Genomic DNA, 26,042 nt, shown 5'->3' with positions numbered 1-26,042 from the left:
GGGAGAGAAGCAGGATTAAAAGTTTCTCTTTTAATGTATTTTAATTATACATTTATATAAGTGTATAATTACACAGGTTATATACACTTATAATATAAGTGTATAATATAATATATAAGTGTATAATTATACAAGTTATATACACTTATATAATTATACACTTACATATTACATATTACATTTTATATATTACATTTTATATATTATATATTATATATTATATATTATATATTATATATTATATATTATATATTATATATTATATATTATATATTAGTGTATAATTATATAAGTGTAATTATACACTTATATAATATATAAGTGTATATATTATAAGTGTATATATTATAATGTGCATTACGGAAATAAATTACTTTAGAGAGAACACCCAACACAGCAGCTCCTGCTGCAGCACAAGCTAAGGGCAAACCCTGGGAGGGCTTTGCAGGATTAAAAGCTTCTCTTTTAATGTATATATATAATTATAAGTGTATATATCATAATGTGTATTATGGAAATAAATGACTTTAGAGAGGACACCCAGCACAGCAGCTCCTGCTGCAGCACAAGCTAAGGGCAAACCCTGGGAGGGCTTTGCAGGATTAAAAGCTTCTCCTCTGTGCAGAGGGCAGCAAGTTCAGCAGGCTGCAGGATTAGGGGCATTGCCATGGTTACCTTGTAGTGCTGCAGGCAGTGACCCAAGCTGCTGCCATCGGTGGCCTGCTGGAAATCTCTGTCATCCAGTGACTCCATGGTGCCACGGACCCAGCTCAGCAGCTCCTGCAGCCTGCCCTCCAGAGCCTCGTGCTGGGCCAGGATTTTAGCCTGAAAAGCAGGAATCCGTGGTTTAAAGGAGGAATTTCAGGGAGTTTTTGGGGGCAGCAGCGGGGCAGTTGTCAGCTCTACCTTTTCAGCTTCCGCTGCCCCACGAAGGTTTTGCAGCCGGGACTGCAGGACCTCGCTTGCAGAGCTCAGAGACTTCTGGAGGTTCTTGGCATCCTTCTCCAAAGCCTTCAGTAACTGCTCAGGGACCTCTTCAGGCGGGTTGGCCACAATCCTCTGCACGGCATCCAGCTCCTGATTCACTGGGCAGCTCAGCTCCTGCAGCTCGGAGCCCAGAGCCTGAGACAAAACAGCACCACAGGGTGACTTCGCCTCCCTGCCGCCAAAACCCAGCAGGGCTTTTGGAGAGGCAGCTCCAAACACTCAGCCTGGAAAAATTCATCCCCCCGCCTCCAGCCCTGCTAGGCTGCCAGCACTCTCCTGCCTCTCTCCAGGCTGTAAAATTCCTGTCAGCCAAGCTCAGGCTGTTGCAGGAGGGATGAGGTTTGATATCAAAGCCTGTTAAACCTGAGACAAAGGTTTCTTTCCCCAGGAAGCTGGGGAGAGGGGGGAAAAGCTCTGTCTGACACCAGCCAAGCCTGGCCCAGCCTCTCTCACCTCTGCTTGCTGCCTCAGGTCGTGCAGGGCTGCCAAATTCTGCTCTGCTGGCTGCACACGCTTGATTCTCATCTCGATGTCTCGGAGCATGGAGAGATAAGATATCAGCCTCTGGTCGTGCTCCAGACACATCTTCTTGCTGAACTTGATCTGCAGAATCAGACAGGAAATCAAAGCTTCAAACTTAGGCAGAAAAGGAGACAAAGTGTTATATAAAATTCTTTTTTTTTTTGTTTTTTTTTTTTCCCCAAAGGAGAAATTTGTTAATAACATTCCCGCTCATGGACTCGCCACTTGCCAGCCTTATCTACAAGATTTACTACAGGAGAAATAAACCACATGGTTCTTTTTCCAACATAAGCTTATAAATGGCAAGAGATCTCTTGGTGTTGCAGCAAAAGTGCCAAAAAAAAAGGAGTTTTACTTGTTAGTCATTTAGCAGCAATGCTCCAGCAAAAGGAGCCACAACTCAGCCCTGAATGTTTCCAGTTGTACATCACCAGCTCCTTTACCAAATCCACTGCAACATCCACTCCTCCTGCTTCAGCTGCCCTCTGTGCTGAGGATCTCAGACAGATTTAGCACCAAACATCCACAAATAGCTCAGGAAAAATCTGCCTAAATAGCAAAAATATTCACTGACCTGGGCCGGCCTCGTGGACTCCCTCGAGGTTTCCAGCAGCTCCCCCTCCACGATCACAGGTAAGAGCAAACCTGGGCCTGGCTGCTTGCTCCTCTCCTGGGGGGTCTCTTCTTTGGGTTTTGGGGGAGCAGAGGCTCCTCCTTGGTCTCCTCTGAGCTCAGCTCCTTGCTCGTGCTGCTTCTCCTCTCCAAGCTCCAGGATTGCGGAGGTTTCCTGAATTTCTGTGGGTTCCTCTCTGACAATTAAGTCATGGGGCAGTTCCTGTGCCACGGTGGCTGTGCTGGGCACATCCTGGGTGGTTTCCATCCTGGTGTCCTCCTGTGCCATCCTTTCCTCCAGACTCAGGACCACCAAGGATTCCACCCTGGAGTCATCCTGAGCCATCCTTTCCTCCAGACTCAGGCTCCTTCCCTCACGTTTCAGGGCCACCCAGGAATCCTGCCCATCCTTGGTGCCACCTTCCACCACCTCTCGAGCTTCCCCGTGCTCAGGGAGCACCCGATCCTCTCTGGGGGTTTCTGTGTCTCTCACAGGAATTGTTTTCCTCCCTTTTCCACCCTTGTGCTTGGCTGTGTCTCGTGCCAGCCCAGCAGCAGCCTCGGTGCTGGATTCATGTTCTGGCTCTGGCACCCTGGGGACAAAGTGCTGCTCCTCGCCCTTTCTCCTTGGAATTTCTTGGGGAGCCAGGGGAGGAAGGAGCTGCTTCTCTGCAGGTTCCTCTGGCTGAGCGCTGTCTCCTGGAATGCTGCCCTGCTTCGCTTTCTTCTTCTTGCTTTTCTTTTTCTGGGTAGGTTTTAGCTCAGTTACACTGGTTTTTTCCTGCTCACTTTCTATGCGAGGGGTTTCTCCTCCTGTGTGTTTGGCAGCTCTTTCCCCTGCAAGCCCATCTCCCACAGGAACACCAAGCTCAGGGGGTTCTGCAGGACCCATCCCTCCCTTCCCTGTACCCACACTGACAGAATCCCTCGGGGCTGCTGGTGTCTCCTGGACCACGCTGGTCACTCTCTCTCCACGCCCAGAAGTCACCACTGCACCTTCTCCACCTGCCACAACTCCCTCTGCACTTACAAACTCTTTCCTCCTCTTCCTCTCCTCATCATCATCCTCCTTGTGAAGCACCTCTGTGCCCAACTGCTCCTCCTCCAAGCCCTGTCTCTCAACTTTCTCTGCCCTTCCATCCATTTCTTCCCTCAATTCCTTGCCCTGGGCTGCTCTCACTTGGGAGATGCCTTTTGGGATCCCTTTTTCCACAGCCCCTGTCACCATTGCCTCTTCAGGGAGGGACACTGTCCCCAACACTGAGGGGAGCTCTGGAGTCACCTCAGCCTTTGCCTGGGGGTGATGAAGATGACGATGATGTTCATCTTGGGGACAGACACCACCCTCTGAAGCTTCCTGGGGCTTTAATTTCCTTTCTGGCCATGCTTTGGGGGATTTCTCAGTGGCAGCAGCTGCACTCTGAGCTGTGTCATAGCTCACAGCTTCAGGATGAGCTTTGGGCTCAGCACCATCAGACCTGGCAGGGAGGATGACACCCTCCTCTTTTGGAGACAGTTTTTCTATTTTTTCCTGCATTTTTTCCACTTTGAACACCTCAGAGCCAACCTTCTCCTCAGATAGTGACATGTCTTGAAGATCAGCAGCTAATTTTTGGCTAATCAGCCCTTTCCCAACCGCCTGAGCTGTGTCATAGCTCACAGCTTCAGGGTGAGCTTTGGGCTCAGCACCATCAGACCTGGCAGGGAGGATGACACCTCCCTCTTTTGGAGACAATTTTTCTATTTTTTCCTGCGAGACTTGCGATTTTTCCGCTTCAAACACCTCAGAGCCAACTTTCCCCTCGGACACCTGCACATCCCGAAGACCAGCAGCTAATTTTTGGCTAATCAGCCCTTTCCCAACAGCCTCCCTCACAGTCAACCTTTCCCCACCGGGGGCACCCACGATTCCCCCAGCCCTGAGCTGGTTGCTGGCGATGACTTTGGCCATGGCCTCATCCAGCACGCCGCGCTCCACAGCCGCCCTCAGGGACAGCCTCTTGCTCACGGAGCCCTCCACCACCAGGCCTCCGGCGTCTGCCTGTGCCTGCAGCAGCCTCAGGGCGGGCAGGGGGTCCACCCTGCCCAGCCTCACCGCCTGGGCACACGGCAGCTTGGCGCCCGTCGCCTCGTCCCTGACGGCCTGCAAGGGATGCACCTCCAGGTACCGCTGGCCGGATTCCACGTCGATTCTGCACTTCTTCAGGAGCTCTGAGTAGGGGGTGATCCGGCAGCTCTCGGGGTCCACAATGCCTTCTCTCATGGCTGAAGATGACAGGGCTTTCTCCACCGCCTGCTGGGGCACCAAGCCCTCCCGCGCCGCCTCGCTCAGAGCCAGCCGCTGGCCAGAAGCTGGGTCGAGGATGCTCCCGCTCTCAGCCTGGATTTCCTGCACTTTCCTCTGGAATTCTGGGCTGAGGAGCCCCAGTGACACTGCCTGGGGCAAGGGCAGCTTCTCCTTGGTGGCTGGGTGCACAAAGCCCTGCAGGACCACGCTTTCAGCTTTCCTGAGCTCCTTGCACAGGGCTGGACTGATCAAACCGTGCTTCATGGCGTTGTCCACCGACAGCCTCATCCCAGACACGTGGTGGATGATCCCTCCATCGCCAACCTGCTTGGTCAAGAGCTGAAAAGCTTCTTCCTTCTCCAGGAGCCCTTTTTCAACAGACTCTGCCACAGTCAAAGGCTGCTTGCTTGCAGGATCCACAATCCCACTGGTCTCAGCCTGCAAATTAATGAGCTTCTGCCTGGTCACCTCATCAGTGCCTCTCCCCTTGGAAGCCTTCTCCAGCTTCACCAGCTCTGCCTGGCTCGTCGGCTCTATGAGGCCCAGATTTGAAGCCAAAGTCACTGACACCTTCTTGCCACGTTTCAAGTCAACAATGCCCCCAGTGACCACCTGCCCTTCCAGGATCCTCATGGCTGTCTCCTTGTCCAGAAGGCCAACAGCAGCAGCGTCCTTGATGGAGTAGACAAAGTTGTTGCCCGGGTCAAGGACACCACTTATGGCTTTGTCAGACGTGAGCACCTTCTGGAGCAGCTCCTCATCCATCAGACCTTCCTCAATCACGTCCTCAGTGGTCAAGGATTCACAGGCCTGAGGGTCAAAGAAGCCACTAAACATCTTCATCCTCTCCATGAGTTTCACAGCCGTGTGGCCAGACACCACCCCAGAGGCCACGGCCTCATCCAGCAGCAGGGTCCTGCCCGTCTGCTCGTGGGTGATGCCACCACTTTGGAGCTGCATCAGGAGCTTTTCCAAAGTGTCCTCTGCTTCCTGCTCCTCAGGGGCTGGCAGGGGTGGCTCCTCAACGCCCTCATCACCCAGCACTTCTTCCTGCTCTCCTGTGTCCTCTGCTTCCTGCTCCTCGTGGGGTGGCAGGGGTGGTCCCTCATCACCCAACACTTCTTCCCACTCTCCTTCCTCCACTTTCAGCACGGTTTCCGTGTCCTTGCTTTGCCTCTCTGCTGGTGCTGCCTCCCCACGTGCAGGGAGCACATCCTCCTCTCCTCCCAGCACACCATTTTCAACTGTCCCCTCCTTCAGCACATAAACCTCTCTCACATCCCTCACATCTCCTGCCTCTCCTCCAGGCTCCCTCACACCCCGAGACCCCTCTGCCACCATTTTCAGTCTGTCTCTGCTTTCTGGAACGCCCATTGTAATGCAGATTTCACTTTTCACAACCACTGCCCCACTTTCCAATGCCCTCTTCTGATATTCGGGACCTTCCACTCCATCTGCTGCAGGAGGCTTGGACTCTTCTTCTGCCTCTGTTTCTCTGGTTAATCCACTGCCAAGGTCACTGGGAGGTTCTGGTATCAGTAATTTTACCCGATGTTTATCCCTGGTTGTAAAAATCACCTGTTCTTTTCCAAATTCAGCATCAGTTTCACTCCTGATGCTCTCCAGCTCAGGGGAAATCTGCTCCTGCTCTTCCACACGCAGGAACTCCTCTGCATCCTCCAAGAGGAGACCTTCAGGTCCCACCACCACCTCCCCATTCTCCAGAGCACTTCTGGGTGGTAGGATCTTCTCACTTTCACCTTTTGAAGGAGCAGATTGAAGCTCAAGCTGCTGCATTGTAGCCAAACCATTGCAAGGTTTGCTTTCAAGAGCTGCCTCCCTCTCCTCAAAGCCTTCCAACACCTGTGCACAGGATCCATTTTCCTGGCTTTGGATGAGAGCTTTAGTGAGGTTGTTCAACTCTGCATCCACCAGGAGCACCTTCTGGCCATCGTGGATGTTGATGTAGCTGTGGGTCATCAGGTGGAACATCAGCTTTTCATCAGCACTCCTCAGCAGAGGTTCCTCCTGAGCTGTGGGGCTCCTTCCAGGGGAGCTCTGGCTCCTGCTTGGAGCTCCAGAGAGCTGCACGCCGGCCAGGACATCAGGGATGGCTGTTGCTTTCAGCTCCTTCACCACCTCTCTGTCCAGGATGCCCTGCTCCACTGCCCTCTGCCAGGACACCACCTCTGTGGTTTCTGGGACGAAAACAGCCTGCAGGAGCTGCCTCTTGCTCAGAGCCTCCTCCATCACCTCCGTGGAGAGCATCCCCTGCTCCAAAGCATCTACAACGGGGATGACCTCCCCTGTCTCTGGCCACAGCAGCCCCATGAAGGACCACAGGGACTCCAGCACCAGCAGTGCAGTCCTTGGAGCCACCAAACCCCTCCTCAGGGCCTCATCCACGCTCAGCCTCTCTCCCGTGGTGGTGTCCACGATCCCACCAGTCTGGAGCTGCCGCACGAGGAGCGTGCAGGCCAAATCCTGCTCAATCAAATGGTGCCTGACAGCCTCATCCACGGTCAGCCTGTGCCCTGTCCTGGGGTCCACAATGCCACCAGCAAAGAGCTGGGCTTCCAGCAGCCTGGTGGCCACCTGCCTGTCTATGAGCCCCTCCTGGAGAGCACGGAAGATGCTGACCTCCCTGCCTGACCTCAGGCTCACCATGCCACCCGCCAGCTGCCTGACTGGGAGCAGCCTCAGCCCGGCCTCGTGGTGGGTGATGCACCTGTCCAGGAGCTCAGGCAGGCTGATCTTCTCAGCAGTGTTGGGGTCAATCAGGTCCTTGCCACATTCCAGGTGGGACAGGAGCCTGGAGTGGAGCTGGGGGGGAAGGAGCCCCTCTTGCACTGCTGTCTCCACGCTGATTCTGCCCTGCTGGGATTTAAAGCCCCCAGTGAGGAGCTCGGCCTCAAGAATCTTCAGCCCAATGCTCTCGCTGATCCTGCCCTCTTCTATGGCAGCAGCGACGGGGAGGAGCTGCCTCCCTTCACGTCTGATCTCTTCCACCTGCTGGAGGGCATCCTTCAGTTCCTGCAGCACCTGGAACGCCCTGGGATCAATGATGTTTCTTGCCAGGGCTTCCTCCAAGGAGAGTTTCTCACTGGTCTCTGGGACAACTAAGTCAGAGGAGATCACCTGGGCCTCCAGGAGGACCAGGCCTGTGTCCTGATCTATCAGACCTCTCTGCATGGCACCAAACACAGGGAATATTTCTACCGTGCCAAGATCGATCACTCCTGCCACGGCTTCGCTGCCCTGGAACAGAAAGAGAAGGAAAAGAATTAGATCAAAATTCAGCATTTCCAGCACTCATTGCGTGAGTTTCAGGGAGGCCTCACTTAAAAAACAAAACAAAACAAAACAAAAAAATTAAAATCCCCAAACAGGCTAGAAAGTCCTAAAGTGTTTGCAATCTAGTCCATCACCAGGGCAGCACCAAGATGCTTCCAATATCCACCAGCAGCAATGCAGCAAAGCAGCAAGCACCAAAACTCAGACTCATTCCTAATGCTCCACAGAAAAGAGGCCAGGAAACCAACAAGCACAACAAAGCCCTTCAACAACTCCACCTTGAAAAAGCAAAGACAACACAAATCCCACTCTTGGGGAAGAAAACCCCCCCAGAACCACCCACTGTGGGGTATAAAGAGGAACCTTCCCCAGTACAGCCTCCATGCTGATCCCTGCCATGCTGAGAATCCTGCACTTGCCAAGCAAATCCCAAGTGCCAGGATGGGTGGGGAACACCACAGAGCCCCGTGGCATGGAGCAGCTCCCAGCCATGCATCAGGGCAGGAGCAGCACAGCTCCCCACTGCAGCACCTCCAAGCTGCTCCTCAGACAGGGCCAGGGGACAAATGGAGCAAGTTGGAGGTTTCAGCATGAACAGGGACAAACTGGGACCACACCAGCTACTGGAGGGGCCTTTTCTTGCTGCTATCCCCACAGGGAGGGTGATAATTTAAGTGATAAAGTGTCTTTGTTCAAAGGCTCTTTGGACGTTTGGGTTTCTCCCAGTGCCACTGGTTGGGTATAAGGCTGGCCCAAGCACTCCAAGGTTTTTGTGGGTATAACAAGGAGGGAATCAGGACTATGGAATGAACTCCTTTTGCATCCCAACACCCTGCTGTGGGGGACGGGAGGAACCTTCTGGGACAACCTCAGCTCTCCACCACCACGGCCAGGCCCTGACGTGCAAACTCAGCGACGTGGAAAGACAGAGAAAGAGGGAAAAAGGGGGGAAAAACAAAAGAGAAAGATCAAAAAAGGAGATGGATGGGAGGGAGGGGAGTAAAAGGCTTTTACTTACCGACTTGCAGGGTGTGCCTTGAGCAGTTAAAGACAGAGCCTTATGGAGCAGTTCAGCCGTATCACACACAGTGTAAAGCTTGGGGTTAGCGTCCAGCATGCGACTGTTTTGTTTTGCAAAAAGAACCCCACACACAGGTCCGTCCTCTTTCCCTTCTGTGTGTTTTGTTTTTGTTTGTTTAAATCCCAGGGGGGTTAGTTAAACTTGTAAGCAAGGATGTCAGTTAATCTTAAAAACAGTTGACATGAAACACAAACCATACAGGGACACATCATGCTCAATTTAGCGCGCTCTGCTTTGCAATTTTTTTTTTTTTTTTTTTTTTTGGTCTTTTGTAACTTCTTTCTGACAGTTGGATGTTTCCAGCAAGCAAATGTTAAAGAGTTCTTCATGCTCCCTCTACAGTGAAGCAACAGCTCCGCAGCAGAGCTGCAGGGATGGTTTTGCAGACGGGGATTTGAGGTGAAGCCCCACTGCCATCTCTTGTTTTGCTGCCTGGCCTTCATTGAGCCTGTGAGTGAAAACTGTTCCAGCCCCAAAGCACCTTCATGCTGTACCAAAACAGCTTGACAAGCCCTGGAGAAGGCTTTTGCTCTAAAATAATTTTCCTGATCAAAAGAGAGGAAAAGGGAAAGGAAAAAAAAAAAAGCACCCATTCCACAGGGAGGCTGCACCAAATCCGTGATGGCTTAACAAAGTGATTTGTTCACCTTTCTGCTGCCAGCACAAGGGCTAAAGGGCTTGCAATAAAAGAAATCATTTCCTGCTCTGAAACACCTGGAATGTGCTGTAAAGTCCAGTTTGGAGCAAAACACTACACTTTTAGGTGAAAGCTGGACAGGAAGATCTCAAAAAAGCAGCTCTGCCACCTTCTCCCCATGAGTGGCTTGAACAGGGCTTCACTCACAGACCTGAGAGCCAAAACCTGCATCTCACAGCCAGATGTGAGCGGGCTGTTGCTTCAGGGCACAGGGAGCCAGCAAGCAAACACACAAAAATATCCATTGACACATGAATATACACTTAGAGAACAGGCACACGTAAATCTGTGAACGACAGCTGGAACAGAGGCAATAAGGATGCGCTCCCAGCCCTCCCTGCAAGGATGGGGCTGGTGGGTGTGAACAGGGAACAGGTCCTGAAGGTCCCCCGGGTCAGATGAGGGGCTGGATAATGTAATTGCCTTCCACAAGGAAGAGAAAAACCCTTGGCCAGACCCTGAGGCCACGTCAGTCCCACCTTCCTGCAGCGGGGCTGAGCCCCCTGAGCTCACAGGACACAGATTTTCCTCATGGGGACACTTCCAGGGCAGAATTCCATCTGCCACCCTGCTCAGCAAGCACGAGTGAGCCCTCGTGCAGGGGGCAGAGCCCTGATGGCAACCAAAGCACAGCTCTCACAACAGCTCCTGCTTGGCCTCCAGGCACCACCAGATGCTTTGGGTGACCGTGAACAGGAGAGAACCACGTGCAAGGGGCTGTGAGTGGCCAGAGGCCAGAGACACAACAAAATGAAACCTTTTCCACAGCCTGAGGAGTGGACAGGGCTGAGCATGGAGCTCAGGCAGTACCTTGTGCTCTGTCTCCTGAGCCAGCTGGCTCTGGAGCTGCTGGAGCTGCTCCGTGGAGTTGCTGCAGAGAGCCTGGTAGGTTTCCTTCAGAGCACCGATCTGAGCAGAAATCTGATCCTTTTCTGGTTGGGAAAGCCTGCAAAGGGGAAGGGGAAATATCTCAGGGTGCTGCCTAAAACAGCTCCACAGAATTGCCACATCATTCCAAGAACAGGAAAAGGCCAAATTCACCACGAGTCCCTTCCTCTCCCTGCCCAGCTCAGCTAAAACCTGCCAGGGTAACCAACCTGCATTGTAACAATCAAATCACAAATATATGTGTCTGCATCTCAACTAAAGAGGATTAATATTGCCCCACAGCATAAATGAGTGCACATTTCACAGATCTCGTTGCAGACAACAAAGAAGACAACTGTGGTGTGCAGCTCATTGTTTTTAACGGGAGTTAGGCACTGGATCCCATGGATCCACAGCTCTAAGGAATCTCATTCCAGCCCCTTTTCTCTCCCTGGTCACACTCACTTGTGGCTGTGTTTTGCCAGGAAGATTTGGGAAGTTTTGATGGCCTCAGAGACCTGCTCCTTCTTCGCAGTCAGCTCCTCATTCAGGGCCTGGGAAAAAAAAATGGAAAAGTGAAATAAAGCAGCTTAATGCAGCTGTGCAAAAAAGAGCAGAAGTTAAACCTCAGGGCCTGGCGTCAGCCCTGCTTTACCTGCTGCTCTGAGATGGATTTCTCAATGTCTCCCAGCTCTCTGCTGCCAGCAGCAGCTGCCCTGCCCTGCACACTCTGCTTCAAGCCCAGGGCCCAGCCCAGGAGCTCCTTCACCTTGTCCACGTGCTCCTGCTTCTCCTCCTCCACCACTTTCTGCAAACAGAGCAGGGAGGAGGAAGACAACCACGTCAAAAGGGAGCTCCAGAGGGGGAGGGAGGGGAGATGCTGCTCCCTCAGCGCGGAGCAGCATCCTTGGGGATGTGGGGGATGTGGGGGATGGAGGGGACAGGTCCAGGTGTGCCCCATGGCCTCACCTCCTCCTCCTCCAGGCGCCGCAGAGCGTCACTGATGTACTTCACGTGCTGGGTGGTCAGAGTGACCAGGGCTGTGTAACGGGTCCTCAAATCCATGAACTGCCAATGGGAAAACACAGAGGGGAAAAACAGAGGGAAAAGGGGGTGCATCAGTCCCGATGGCAGATCCAGTGTCACCCTTCACAGTACACGACATGGATGAGGCACCTCTGGCTCGGGAACCCCCCAGGGCACCTCTGGCAGAGCTGGGATGGCACCAATGGAATGCAGCCAGTCTGCTGGGGAGGGTGGTGGTGGTGGTGGCCACACAAGGCATGCTGCACGACACTGGGGCGAGGGGACACTCCTGCCACGGACACTGGGGCGGGTGCTGGACTCTCACAGAGAGGGCTGCCGGGATCTCTGACGTATCCACACAGAGCAGACAGGAGCTCGGCTCCCTACAAGGTTCTCATCCCAAAGATGCACACACAGCAACACTGCATGGTGCTCTGCTTTATTTACCTCGAGCAAGGCTGGAGGGCTGAGCCGACCCTGCTGGATTTGACCCAGGGGTTCCCAGGAGTCAAGGTATGGCATACCTGGTGCTTAGGGCACCAAGCCATCCTCTCTGGCTATTGGAAAAAACAGCGAGGGTGGAAACTTTATTTATACAAAAGGGAGTTCAGCAGGAGGGAGCTCATTTTCACAGAGGCTGCTGGGTGGTTTTGCTGGGCGTGGAAGAAGCCCCCAGAATGTCCCCCTGCCGAGCTGAGGTGGGTTCCTACCTCCTGGGTGATGGCATCTGAGGAGGAGAGCATCCGCCGGCGCTTCATGGGCGACTTCTGCTGCGACTCCACGAAGGCCCTGTAGGTCATCAGCTGCAGCTCGTAGTCCTGAAAAGGTGGGGAGATGTGGGGCCTGTGAGATCTGCAAACTCTGCCAGGGCTGCCCCTGCCCAGCCCAGCCCAGCCCAGCCAGGAGCTGTACCTTGACAGCAGCCGAGTATTGCTGGGAGAATTTCTGACACTGGTCCAGCTTGGCTTGGTTCTTCTCAATTTCTGCAGCCAAAGCCTTCAAGGGAATTCAAAGCAAAAATGGTTGTCAGAACAGATTGGCTGAGTTGTTGCCCAGAGAAGCTGTGGATGCCCCAGCCCTGGAAGTGTTCAGGGTCAGGTTGGAGCAACCTGGGATAGTGGAAGGTGCCCCTGCTCACAACAGGAGGATGGAAACAAGACAATCTTGGAGATCCCTTCCAACCCAACCTTTCTGGGGTTCTATAACAGCAGCCTTGGGGACGTGAGCAGAATTTTGGTTCACATCCCTGCACTTTTGGGTAAAATCCTTACACTCCAATTTTTCACACAAGACCTGATCTGCCCCTCGAGCCAAGCAGAGCTCCTCCACTCCCCAGACACCCAACTCAAGCCTGCAGCCTCTTCCCTGCTGCTTTCTCATATTCCCAAGCTCAGAGAATGACAAGAAGTGACACGGCCGGGGCAGCAAGGAGACACCACGAGCTGCTGCCTCACCGTTTGCTGGCTGAGCTGCTCCGACAGCACCCGGCTGTCCTCGGCCTGGCCGGGCTTCATCAGCTCCTGCTGGGCTGTGATCTCCTCAATCCACTGGATCAGGGCGCCGTGGCACTGCCGGTAATCGCTCAGCACCTCCTGGATGCTCTCCAGCTCCGTGTGGCTGAGAGAAAACCGCCACAGGTAAGAGGAGAGGGAGGTGAAATCCCAGCCAGAAAAAATTTCCCCTCCACCCAGGCTGACCCAAGGGTGAGTGTGAAGGTTGGGAGAAGAGGAAGGAGGTGTCTCACCGGGTCTCAATCTGGGCACAGACTCGCTGCCAGCGGTCCCACAGCTGGCTGCCCTTCTCCTGGAAGCGCTCCAGGTCGATGCTGCGCTCCTGCCTCAGCCTGAAGAGCTGCTCCCCCACCTCCTTTGCCCTCGCCATCTCCTCCTCCAGCCTGGAGAACACGGAGCCCTTGTCCTTTACCTCGCCGAGCCATTGCTGCACAAGGAGACAGCACCGGGTCAGTGTCACCGAAAGCAGAAGGGACCAAGGCAGGGATGTCCTCCCAGACAGAGGTGACGCAGCTGGGAAGGGGTTAATGGGTTTATTTCCCCCTTCTCCTTAAGCTGCAAAGAACGGGGAGGTGTAGAATGAAGGGGAACGTGCTCCCAGGTCAGACTGCAGACAAAGCACAAGCCACAGCAGCTCCTCTACACTCACAAAGCAATCAAGGCTCTCACATCAGCAGCACAAAACCCTCTAAAAATGTACCAAGGCAAGAAAAACGGTCCAAATTTAGCAGAAAAAAAGGAGAGACACTGCTCCTAGTCCTAAACACATTCATATTCTTAACCCTTACAACCTTCTCCACCCCCATCCTATTTCCACTCGTATCCAACAACCTCAAGAACACCCCCAACACAATTGCAAACAGTCAAAACCTTCTTCATCACCAACCTGCAGGGCTGTCCTGTGGGTGTGAATGGCTGCCAGGTCAGCAGGAACAGCCTCCTCCTGGCTCAGCTTCACCTCGTAGCCCTTGACCAGGGATTCTGCTCCCTGGGTGCTGCGGATAATGATGTCAACCGTCTTCAACCTGGTGGAATCAAAGAGAACACAGTGAGATCCCAGGCGTGGCACAGATCTGGGGGGGGATGGATTCAGTTACACCCACCACAAGGTGTGTTGGAGGGACACAATAAGGCCTTTAGTGAACAGGGAACACCCAAAAGGGTGTTTAGGGAACAGAGGCACATCCCAACTCACTTTTCCAGGTAGATGGAAGACAGCCCATGTGTCTGCTCCATCTTGTTCACCACCAGGTCCAGCTCTGAGCGCAGGTGGGGCGTGCTGGGCCCTGCAGGAGCTTTGTCCAGGAAGCTGTAGCACCTCTCAGACACAACCCTGAGCTCTGACTGCAGCTGCTGCAGATCCTCCTGCGTGCGCTGCAGGGGGAGGGAGAGACAATGTGAAAGGAGAGACCAAACAGCCAGGGAAAAGGCAGGGGAAAAGGGAAACAGGAAGGGAAAAAGGGAGGGAAAAGGTAGGGAAAAGGGAGGGAAAAAGGGAAAAGGGGAGGGGACAGGGAGGGAAAAGGGAGGGGAAAGGGAGGGAAAAGGAAGGGGAAAGGAAAGGGAAAGGAAGGGGAAAGGAAGGGGAAAAGACAGGGGAAAGGGAGGGAAAAGGGAGGGAAAAAGGAAGGGAAAAAGGAAGGGAAAAAGATGGGAAAAAGATGGGAAAAAGATGGGAAAAAGATGGGAAAAAGATGGGAAAAAGATGGGAAAAAGATGGGAAAAAGATGGGAAAAAGGCAGGGAAAAGGGAGGGAAAAGGGAGGGAAAAAAGCAGGGAAACAGGCAGGGAAACAGGGAAACAGGCAAGAGAAAAGGCAGGGGAAAAGGGAAAAAGGCAGGGAAATGGGCAGAGGAAAAGGGAAAAAGGCAGCAGAAAAAAACCGTGGGGAAACAGGCAGGGGAAAAAAAGGCAGGGGAAAAAAAAGGCAGGGGAAAAAGGCAGGATTGCCCTTGGCAAAGCAGCTGGTAGGAAATGAAGCAGGCTGTCCACCTGCTGAGCTTCCCTGATGCCTTCTGCACGGCGAGATCCCCTCAAACCCCGAGACTCCCTCAGACCCAGAGATTCCCTCAAACCCCAAAATTCCCTCAAACCCCGAGATCCCCTGGCCCACAGAGAGGAGCCACAGCTGTTTTTGGGCCTGACCTCCTGCTCTGCAATGCGCAGGGTGTTCTCCTGGATGGTGTCCCCGTCTGCCCGGGCGCTGCTCGGGGCCTGGATGCGGCTGACGAGCCGCTGCTCGCACTCCTCCAGCCGCAGGCGGATGTTCTTCAGCTCGGACAGGTACGTCCTGGCCACGGTCTCATCCTTGTCCTCTGCAAGGCAGAGACACACAGAACAGCAGCTCAAGCACCGCTGGTCAGGAGCTGTCCCAAACGGGACCTGCTGGAATGCCTGGAGCCTCTGAGCATCTCTGCTCAGGTGGAAAACACCTCGACGAGACACCTCCGTCTCTGAGCTCGGAAAGGAAGGTGTTTGGAATGCTTTCCATTGAGGGAAACACCTCAGTGGAATCGTTAAATCAACACCTTAATCACATCGCTAAATCATCTCCTTGTGGAAATGAGTCCAGCCACAGGACCGGAGTCCTCGCTCCTGGTGGGACTCATGGTGTCACAAGTGCCACCACCACGTGTATTCTCCCAAAGACTAACTGCAGGAAGAGCTCCTTGCTTGGAATGCATCCCCTCTGCCAACACTGCAAGGGCAAGAGGACTCGGTGTAACAGACATCTTTTATGGAAAATCCTTTCCTTAGGATTTCTCCTCCTGAGAAGCTGGGAGGCCTCAGGAACAAAATGCAAACATTGGTTATCTGCTGCTGTGGAATGCAACAGGTGCATCTGGGATTGGTCTCATGTGGCTGTTTCTAATTAATGGCCAGACACAGTCAGCTGGCTCAGACTCTCTGTCCGAGACACAAGCCTTTGTTATCATTTTTTCTTTTTCTATTCTTAGCCAGCCTTCTGGTGAAATCCTTTCTTCTATTCTTTTAGTATAGCTTTAACATAATACATGTCATAAAACAATAAATCAAGCCTTCTGAAACACGGAGCCAGACCCTCGTCTCTTCCCTCACCCTCAGACCCCTGCGAACACGGTCACAGCTCAGCAGCTCAGCTGAAGCTGCAAAGCCAAGGCCTCTCTGCAGGAGCAGCGCTGGACAGAGGCCGAACACTCGCATGGATAGATGCGGGAATAATGAGAGCAGCTGCTCACACCACCAACCAGCCAGCTCAGGAAAAAGGAGGACACGAAGCCATGCCATTAATCCTTTGTTTATGAGCTCCCACAGCTCCTGGCTGAAGCAGCAGGCCCTTTGGAGCTCACCGTTCTCCATGGACTCCAGCAGCTGCCGGATGTGTTCCTTGGAGGACTCCACCTCCTCCTGCAGGCGCAGCCGGTCCGACACGGAGAACAGCTCTGAGTCGCGGCTGTCCTGCAGGAAATCCTCGTAGTGGCCCTGCAGGCTCTTCAGGGCTTGCTGACACTCCCCCTGAGCCAAGGATCTCAGCTGCGAGTGGAAAAAGAGGCACGTCCAAACATCAGGAACAACGCCCTGAGCACCAACTGAGCCGCCTTCGTCTGCCCAAGGGGTATTTTCAGAGGGGGAGAGAAATCCTTGTGCCTCCCCTAAAGCTGTGCTCACTCCCTAATGAAATGCTCAGTCCACAATCTCTCAGCAGCAGCAAACTCGTGATGCTCCTTTTATTGGGAAAAGCTGCAGTCCTTTAGGACAGCATCCCCAAACTTTGGTTTTCAAGGTGTGAATTGTTCCTCTTTTCCCCATTGCTGTAAACTGCCACCCTTTTCATGGTGTGCACTGTTCCAGGTGTAAAGACCCTTGATTTCTCCATTCCCTGGTTTTCCCCCTCTCTCTGGCCACGCAAGAGAGCAGCACAAACCCCAGAAGCAGGCAGGGAAGCTCCTCTGTACCTTTTCCATGCTGAAGCTCTGCACCAGGGCTATGTCCTTCCTCAGGTAGTTCCAGGAGATGAGGCTCTTGGTGTTCATGTGCAGCTGGTGCCAGAGAGCCATCACCTTCTGGTACAGCTGCTCCACCCTGCAAGGGGAAAGGAGCAGCTCCATCAGCCCAGCAAACCCTGTGAACCCTCCAGCCATCTCTGACAGACAGCCCAGTGACCCCAGTCAGGGAGTGATGCTCCTGCTGTTCAGTGCCAGAGATCCCTGAGGGGATCCCTCCTCCCAAATTGTCATTTTTTTTTCATTTTGCAAGCTACAGCAGCAGCCTCTGCAGTGGAGTTTGCAGAAGGATTCCTTTCCTCACCACAAACCACCTTCACACCTCCATCCCCACCATCCCGTCTCTCTGTGACCGTCCCCAAGTTACCTGCTGGCCATCTCGATGGCCTCTTTGTTGGGTGGGGGGATCAGGAAGCAGACAGAAGGCACCATGGCCTCGTTCCCTGTGGGGCTGATGACCTTCCACTTGGTCCTCTGGGAATTGTCCTCCAGGACACACTCGTCGTTCCTGCAGATGGTGATCTGCAACAGCGCCGGCGCCCATCAGAAACCAGCAGCAGGGCTGTGCCCGCCTGTCCCTGCTGCCAGCCCCTGTCCTGGGGCCGAGCCAGCCCCCAGAAATGCACAGATGGATGTGTTTCAATGGAGCAGCAGCCTGGGGTGGTGCCAGGCAGCGCGGCACGCGCGTGCCGGGACAGGAAGGGACAGGGGAGTCACAGGGAGGAGCTGGCTGCCACCCACGGGCTTGTTTGGCTCAGCACGATAAAGCCCATCCTCCCTGGAAGGGGAAAGGACTCCAGCTCCTGCCCAGAATAAATCTGAGACGCGGAAATGTGCTCCAGGAAAAACATCCCTGCTGTTTCCCTCCCGCTGCCTTCCCACTCCTGCTTTCCACTGACAGATCCTACAGCTCTCATCCCAAACCACCCCAGTGTCACTGCCTCGTCCCTGCCTTCCCTTCCCAAGTGCCAGCAGCAGCCTGGCAGCCCTCACCTCGATCTGCCTGTAGTCACAGACAGCCTTGATGGGGATGGTGCTCCTCACGGCGTGCTCTGGGTTCCTGGGCCGCAGCTGGACGATGCTCTTGGAGCGTCCCACCAGGCTGGCCACGGAGCTCTTGGACTGGATCAGCTGCTCCTTCTCATCCTGGCAGGGACAAGGAGCATGGGCTGCTCAAGGAGGGTCTGTGCCAGGCTGCTCAGCTCGCCCCCCACCCCAGTGCTGGCCTGCAAGGGCTGAGCAAACACCTCAGAGGATCCTGCTGCCCTGGCAGGGTGGGGAGAGGGCTCAGGAGATGGGATGGGGCATCGCTGCTACTCCCACTGCCCTGCAAAGCCACATGCACGCCTCTGCCTCTCTGGCTGGTAGGACAAAGAAATGTTTTCTTTCAAAAGGGTGAAAATGAGAGAACACAACATCCACCAGAACAAAGTCGCAGGAGCTGAGAGGGGCTGAGAGCAGGACAATGCCCAGCCCAAAGCTGGGGATGTTTGGCTGCCTGCAGGAGAGCCCAGGGACGCATGCTCCCTCTCTAAAGCAAAGGATGAAAAGGTGTTTAAACCAATGGCTGGAATGGGAGATGATGAATTACGGGGATCAAACATCTCAGGAGAAAGGGCTCGGGGTGCAGCGATCGCACAGGCCTCTGGCTTTGGGGAGAAACCTGCCAGATGGAGGAAATTCTATTCCTACAAATCCCTGCTGGGTGTGGTGATGGCACCAACCAGGAGGGGAATGGTGGCAAAGCTCCCCTGGAACAGCCTCTGGGGACATGTGCAGATCACAACACTGGCAGCTGGTGTGAGTAGTGACAGCTCAGCCCCTGCTGGCTGTGGCAAAGGTTTCAAAAAAAAAAAAGGATCCCAGAAAAGGTTCTCCCTCATGCTTGGTACTCTGGGGTTGGTTAGTGTGCTAAGACAGTGGAGGAGAACTTAATGGTTAAAAAAAATATGAAATTAAATAAAATTTAAATAAAAGAATAAATGATTAAATAAACTACCTGTGCCTGTCCCAGGGAGCATGATTGGAAGAAATACAACTTTAACTTATTAGGTAAGAAAGAGTAATATAGCTGAGCTCAGGGCAGCTGCCCCAGCCCTGGGTTTGTGGCCACTCTCTGGCTGCCCAGAACAGCCTCTCCCACCCCAGATGTGCCAGGGCTCCCAAACACAGCCCCTGGCTGCTCCAGGTCCTGGCAGCACCAGAGACAGGCCAGGAGAACCCTGAGAGAGGATGGGGGAGCCCCCAGTGCTGATGCACCCATCACCCCCCGTTAGGGCACCCCAGAGCCACTGGGGACACCTTGCTGTGCCCTTCTTGGTGACCACCTGCCTCCACACCTCAGTGTCACCTCCTGGCCCTGCCACCACGGCTCAGCACTTCAGCCACAGCCCAAATCCTCCCCTGGCCCTGCTGATGCTTTGCTCCTCGGGGGTTGTTTTTAGGTTGGTTTTTTTCAGGCCAAATCAGGCAAAAAAGGTGACAGTGCCACGGCCTGGGCTCTGCTCTGCTCAGCTAAGCCAGGCCACGTGTTCAGAGATCAGCCCCTGGCACAGCCAGGCTGCCCTGGCTCTCCCCCCATCCAGCAGCATGGATTAGCACAGGATTTGGGCTGGATAAAGAGCAGGCCTTTCTCCACCAGCTCCAAAGCAGAAGCAGGAGCATCCTAAAGGCCCTGCCTTTGTCAGCAGGACTCAAGCAGGATGGGCATGGCTGGGGCAGGAGCAGCTCAGGTTGGTGATCTTGCACAGCCTGCTCCTCACCCTGAGGACACAGAGAGGGCAGATGGTGGCTCTGAATGACAGCGACCAACTCCAGCTGCACCACACAGCTCATTCAGCAGCTCCAAGGGCAAGCAAATCACTGCTTGAGGCGGAACACAAACCAAAGGAACACTGTCGCAAACGACTTTCATGAAAAATCCTTTCCTTAAGATTTTTCCTCCTGAGAAGCTGAGAAGCCTCAGGAACAAAATGTAAACAATGGTTATCTGCTGCTGTGGAATGCAACAGGTGCATCTGGGATTAGTCCATGTTAGATGTTTGTAATTAATGGCCAATCACAGTCAGCTGGCTCGGACACAGAGCCTGAGCCACAAACCTTTGTTATAATTCTTTCCTATCCTATTCTTAGCCAGCCTTCTGATGAGAACCTTTTCTTCTATTCTTTTGGTACAGTTTTAATGTAATATATATAATAAAACAATAAATCAAGCCTTCTGGAACACGGAGTCAGATCCTCATCTCTTCCCTCACCCACGAACCCCATCACAGAACACAAACCACGTCCCACCAAACTGTGGGGATAAAAGAGTTCTCCTTGGGGAGCAAAGAGGTGTCCCTGTGGAGCAGAGCAGGGTGCTGGCGTGTCAGAGGACCCACCATGGAGTCCTGCAGCAGGTCCTCCAGCCGTGTCAGGCTCGTGTTGTGGTCGCAGGAATATTTCCTCTTGATGGAGTCCTGCAGGTTGCGCAGGTACGTCTCCGACTCCCGGGCGTCGCTGAAGAACTGCCAAGGCAAAAAAGGGTCACGGGGAACCTGGATAAATTCCCTGGAGACAGGCAAGGAGCATCCCAAAGGCTCAGCCAGCAGCTCCTGACACTGCTCTGGCTTTAGGGCTGCAAGGGCAGGATCATCCCAGCTGGATGAGCAGAACTACGGGGAATTGTGGATCCCTTTTTCCCCTAGAAATGCCCAGGGAGCAGCTAAGAGATATTCCAGAGGGAAAAAAAATCCCTTCTTCCCTCTCCATCAAGGACAACAGCAGAGTGAGGAGCTCACGGAGTGGGATTCAGCAGATGGGATTGAGGGAATTTGGCCCCAAATACCTGGAAATAGGCAGCGTTCTCCTTGACGTGCTGCTCCACGCACAGGCACAGCTGCTTGATCCACTGCCACTGGGTGTGCACAGCAGCACTGTAGGCCTGTGGAAAACACAGAAAAAAGAACTGGAATAGGGAATTCACAGCCAGGAGGGGCACAGCAAGGACACAGGAGCCTGAGGGAGGGACAGAAATGACCAAAATCTGGCTGCAGACAGGAGGGTTTGGACACAGGAGATGGCTGACCCTGTCTCAGTGTCCCCATGTCACCCACAATGCCAGAGGCAGGAACAGTTTTGCTTTTACCCCATGGAAAAGGTTCCCACAGCCCTTTGCTTCACCACCACGGTGTCCTTGGAAGCCAAGGCCACTCCATGCATCACCTCTCTGTGGGAAAGGCTCATTCTCTTGATTTGAGGTGGCGATTATTCGGGAACGGCCACTTCCCAAAATTAAAAACCTCCACCACTGCACTGATGTCCTGCCACCACAAAACACCTCACCAGGCACTGTGGGGCGAGGCAGTGAGTCTTTTAATTCCATCTGAGGTGATCTGACCCTTGGGAGCCCCACAGCTCCTGCTCACCTCCACGGTTTGCTTGGCAGGGTGGTTCTCCAGGGAGAGCAGCTCAGCCGTGTCCTGGAGGGAACGGAAGATGTCCTGCTTCTCTTCCAGCTCTGCTGTCAGCTCCTGCAGGAGGGAAAGCCCAAATCTCAGCTCTGGGATATCGGTCAGACCATGTGTCCAACTAACACAGCGTGGAAGTTCTAAAGGAGGTACCAGTGGATGCCAGGGAATCCAGCATGGCACCACAGCCCCATTCCCAACAGGAATCTGCCTCCTGTGTGCCAAACAGGCACTGGAAACCTGCCCAGGGACCTCTTCAGCTTCACACAGTGATTGTGGAAAGATGGGAATTTGTTTACACTGCTGTAAAGAGGAATCAATTTTCCTCTTTGGCTCAGACTCACTCCCCTCGCCCCCGCTAGTTCAAGACGCCTTGAGCTCTAAAATAATGCTAAAAATACATCTTTTGATGCCTTTTTGACTGCAATTCAATTGAGCACACACATTCATTTCACTTTCTGCTCTGGAGAGAGCTTCCATCAGCTCTGTTCAGGCACAACAAGCTCAGGGAGCTGGGAGGGAGCATCCAGCCTCAGGATTTTGGGTCTGTCGGGAGCTGAGGGCTCCACAGAGCACCAAAAGCAGCACCTGCCCTCCCAGCACTCACCGAGAAGTAATTCTTCTTGGCTGCAATGTTGGGGTTGTTATCACTCCAGTCGTAGGCCAGTTCCTCCTCCTCCTTCTCATTCAGCCAGATCAGCTCAGCTGTGGCCCTGGACACGAATCCGTGCAGGCTCTGCAGGTGCCTCAGCCTGAAGCTCGAGGTTTCCTGGACACCAAGAATGGTTTATTATTCCTCCTGATGTTTTTTTCCCCTCTCCCCAGTCTTGGAGCAGGGAGGGCCCCCAGGCTCACCATCAGTTTGCAGTACTGAGTCTCCAGCTTGCCCAGTGTCTCTGTGTAGCTGGCGCGGAAATTCGGAGACATTTTGCCCTGAAGGATGAGAAATGTTCTTATTATCCTTCACAGGACAGCATCACTCAAAATCCCACCCCCAAATCTTTCTCCACAGCTCTGCATGAGGAAGGGGAGGGTGGAGAGGATGGCTCAGTACAATACTGCATCAACCCAGAAGCTGCATCCTTCAAAATCCTCTCTGTGCCAGGAATGTGAGCCACAAGAGCTGATCCCAGTGCCCTCATTTCCCACGTCTGGTGTCCCCCACCATACCTCATACACCCTGGCCTCCTTCACGCTGGATCCCAGGTCCTCCACGCTGGCATGGATGTGCCTCTGGGTCTCCAGCTGGGATTCCACACTGGGCAGGTCAGTGCCCCACTCTGCCCGCTCCAGCCTCATCTGAAACCAAGGGGGTCAGGTCAGCACTGCTCATTGTGCTCTCAAAGGGACACCAGGATCATCCCAGAGGGAAGAAACACCTCCCAGTCTTGGTGGAAGATCACCAGGAATCCTCCCAGGTCACCCCAGAGGGAACAAACACCTCCCAGTGCTGCTAAAAGATCCTAAGCCAGTGCTCCAACTCTGAATGTTTCTGGGACAGCCTACACAAGCTTCCCACCCACGTAAGACCAAGTGAGTGCATCAGCACAGATCTGTTTCCAGCTTTGAAAGGTGACCAGAGACCAGCAGGACCCCAAGAGAGAAAACCCAGATCCAGCTTTGAAAGGCTCCTCTGGTCCCCACTGGCCAGCAGGACCACAAGAGAGAAAACCCAGCTCCAGACAGAAGCCTCAGATCTCCAAAAACTACAAACCACCAAAGCAATTATTCACAGATAAAGGCGGGAGAAGGCCTGGGGGCAGCTTCCCCCATCAGCCTGAGCACAGGCAGGAGGTTTGGCCCAGCATCTCCTCACCTGCATCTCCTCCACCCAGGCCAGCAGCTCGTAGACGAAGCGAAGGCTGCCTTCATCTTCAGAGGAGGAGATGGCCACCAGCTCCGTCCTGGTCATGGGCTTCCTGAACCAGGAGGCCGAGGAGGTGTGGAGCCCCTTGGTCAGGGACTCGCCCTTGAGGTGTGTGGTGCTCAGCGTGGACGTGGGCACCAGCTCCAGGGTGGAGAAGTGGCCCTTCCTGTACAGGTTGGTGCACTCCAACCTCAGCGTCACCAGCTCGTCCTTCAGCCTCATGGTCCTGGGGGAGCAAGCAAGGAGTGGGTAAGGATGGGAATGTGTCACAGAGTGGCAAAACTATCCTTGGCCCCCAAAAGAAAGAAAAAACCCAGAGGTTTCTCTCCTTGATTAGGTAAAGACATCTCATAGGACCTGGGGGACTTCACCTCAGACTTAAGGATGGACAATTGGACAGGAGCCAAAAAGTTCCACCTAAGCAATTTACTAGAAAAAGAGAACAAATAAACTAATTGCTTTTAGAGAACAAAGAAACTAATGGCTTTTGTGAGGTGTTTTACCAGGAGCAAGAACCCCTTGCACCTGGTTTTTCTCTGTAAAGAGTTTGGTTATTTTGCCTTTTATTGAAACTTTTCTGTTTTCAATACTACCACAGAAGCCATCCTGCTGATTTTATACGTTCTAAGGTAGCTGAGCTATCTTAGGTGCAATATAAATCTCCAAGAGCTTATGAGACCTGGCTCGAGGAGACCATATATCAGGTAAGGAGATGGACACGTGAATCACCATTTTTTCTGAAAAATCCCTTTGCCAGGATTTTCCTCCTGAGAAGCTGAGGAGCCTCAGAAAAAAAAAATGTAAACAATAATTATCCGATTGCTTGGAATGTGGTTTGGAGGTTGCTTACCAACAAGTTTGATTGGTTTAATGTGAATTGTTTTAACTTAATAACCAAACCTAGCCCAGCTGTGTCAGACTCTCTGGTCAGTCAGGAGTTTTTATTATTCATTCTTGTCTAAGCTTTTGATGTCTCCTTTCTCTTTCTTTACTACAGTTTTAGTTTATCATTTCCATATAATATAATATAATATAATATAATATAATATAATATAATATAATATAATATAATATAATATAATATAATATAATATAATATAATATAATATAATATAATATAATATAATATAATATAATATAATATAATGTAGTATAGTATAATGTAGTATAGTATATATAATTATATATATTATACTATACTATATATACACTATAATATATATAGTATAGTACAATATATATAATTATATATAGTATAGTATAATATAGTATATATAATTATATATATTATACTATACTATATATATACTATAATATATATAGTATAGTATATATACTATATATAATATAATATAATATAATATAATATAATATAATATAATATAATATAATATAATATAATATAATATAATATAATATAATATAATATAATATAATATATCAGCCTTCTGACAACCTGGGGAGTCAATTCTCATCTCTCACCTCACCCTGGGGACCCTCAAAGCACCACAACAATCGGTGACCACACAGAGGGGCTGTACAGCCCCTGAGGGGATGTGCCCCACACAGAGGGGCTGTGCAGCCCCTGAGGAAGCTCCTCAAGCCCACCTGAACACCAGCTCCTCCAGCTGGTAGTAGTTCTCGTCGCGGAGGATCTGCACGTCCACCTGGAGCTGGCGGATGAGCCCCTCGCTCTCCTGCAGGAACGCCACCACGTCGGCCTCGTGCTGCACGGGCTGGCCTGCCTCCAGGTGAGCAGCGTCCTGAGGGGACAGGGGACACTCAGGACGAGCCCCCTCAGCCCTGAGTGGGGCTGAGAGTCACGGGGTGCTGGGTCACAGCATCTCCTGCCACCGCCCCATGGCACATCCTTCTCCCCATCCTTCCTTTCTCCCCCAGCGTGGAGCTGCTCCATGGCTGGAGGGCAGAGAGCTCCTCTCCAGGTGTTTTCCTGCTTCTTAAATTGGTGTTTTTTTATGCTCCAGGTGGAGGCCCCCTGCCACACCTGCAGCCCCAACTAGAGATTTTGGTGGTGGTCTGTTACACACATATTTTCTGAAAAGTCTTTTTTGTTAGGATTTTTTCTCTTGAGAAGCTGGGAGGCCTCAGAAATGAAATGTAAATAATGATTATCTGCTGCTGTGGAATGCAACAGGGGCATCTTTGATTGGTCTTATGTGGTTGTTTTTAGTTAATGGCCAATCACAGTCTAGCTGTCTCAGACTCTCTAATCAATCACAAAATTTTATTATCATCCCATTCCTTTCCTTTTAAGCCTTCTGACGAAATCCTTTCTTCCATTCTTTAGTGTAGTTTTAACAAATCGTTTTAATATAATATATATCATAAAATAATAAATCAGCCCTCTGAAACATGGAGTCAAGATTCTCTTTTCTTCCCTCATCCTGAACACCACCACAGTGGTCCCTTCTCCTTGCCCACCCTGGGTGCTGCTGGACCATTCCAGGAGCCCCAGGAGCCCGAGGATGCTGGGGCTCCTGGTATGTCTTTTCTCCTATAACAAAGAAAATCTCTTCAGAAACCTGCTCCCTACCCAGGGTCTGCCACTGAGTCCTTTCCACCAGGCAAATAAAACAGATTTTGGGGGTTTTAAGCCTCATTATACAACAAAAAAAAATACTCAACAAGCTCTCCTAGAAGTGCTGTTCTCCTCTCTGCAGATGTCCAGCCCCGCTTGCTGTATTCCCAGAAACAAAACCATTCCCCATCCCTCTGTCCTCAAGCTGATCCATGGATCACCAAATATCTGCCACCACCCCTACAGCACCTCTAGGACAGGCTCAAGGGCAGAAAAGAAAGGAAAACATTCCAGGCAGAAGAGAGGAGAGGAGATGGGTAC

The 26,042-nt window shown here is 52.3% G+C and overlaps 1 protein-coding gene across 13 annotated transcripts in view; it reads right to left on the bottom strand.

Annotated features, from left to right (window-relative positions):
* The window catches only part of MACF1 (microtubule actin crosslinking factor 1), a 149,947-nt gene that overhangs the window by 72,170 nt on the left and 51,735 nt on the right, over positions 1–26,042 (bottom strand). For 12 of the 13 annotated variants that reach the window (XM_058040208.1, XM_058040212.1, XM_058040213.1 and 9 more), the window contains 23 exons: positions 24,791–24,945; positions 23,132–23,408; positions 22,486–22,614; positions 22,171–22,248; positions 21,923–22,084; positions 21,274–21,378; positions 20,694–20,789; positions 20,248–20,373; positions 17,861–18,013; positions 17,235–17,389; positions 16,820–16,946; positions 16,214–16,397; positions 15,030–15,199; positions 14,080–14,258; positions 13,771–13,909; positions 13,118–13,311; positions 12,828–12,990; positions 12,286–12,369; positions 12,084–12,191; positions 11,317–11,415; positions 11,003–11,155; positions 10,813–10,901; positions 10,291–10,426 (listed from right to left, as the gene is read on the bottom strand). In XM_058040208.1, the coding sequence (XP_057896191.1) occupies positions 10,291–10,426; positions 10,813–10,901; positions 11,003–11,155; positions 11,317–11,415; positions 12,084–12,191; positions 12,286–12,369; positions 12,828–12,990; positions 13,118–13,311; positions 13,771–13,909; positions 14,080–14,258; positions 15,030–15,199; positions 16,214–16,397; positions 16,820–16,946; positions 17,235–17,389; positions 17,861–18,013; positions 20,248–20,373; positions 20,694–20,789; positions 21,274–21,378; positions 21,923–22,084; positions 22,171–22,248; positions 22,486–22,614; positions 23,132–23,408; positions 24,791–24,945 (3,261 nt within the window). Of the gene's footprint in view, positions 1–675; positions 826–906; positions 1,123–1,440; positions 1,591–2,083; positions 7,667–10,290; positions 10,427–10,812; positions 10,902–11,002; positions 11,156–11,316; positions 11,416–12,083; positions 12,192–12,285; positions 12,370–12,827; positions 12,991–13,117; positions 13,312–13,770; positions 13,910–14,079; positions 14,259–15,029; positions 15,200–16,213; positions 16,398–16,819; positions 16,947–17,234; positions 17,390–17,860; positions 18,014–20,247; positions 20,374–20,693; positions 20,790–21,273; positions 21,379–21,922; positions 22,085–22,170; positions 22,249–22,485; positions 22,615–23,131; positions 23,409–24,790; positions 24,946–26,042 lie in introns of all 13 variants that reach the window. The other variant, XM_058040211.1, reaches the window with a different exon arrangement.

The sequence above is a fragment of the Melospiza georgiana genome, chromosome 24 (assembly GCF_028018845.1).
Source record: "Melospiza georgiana isolate bMelGeo1 chromosome 24, bMelGeo1.pri, whole genome shotgun sequence".
NCBI lineage: Eukaryota > Metazoa > Chordata > Aves > Passeriformes > Passerellidae > Melospiza > Melospiza georgiana.
Note: the sequence above shows the minus strand (reverse complement) of the source record. Positions and strands in the feature narration are given on the sequence as shown.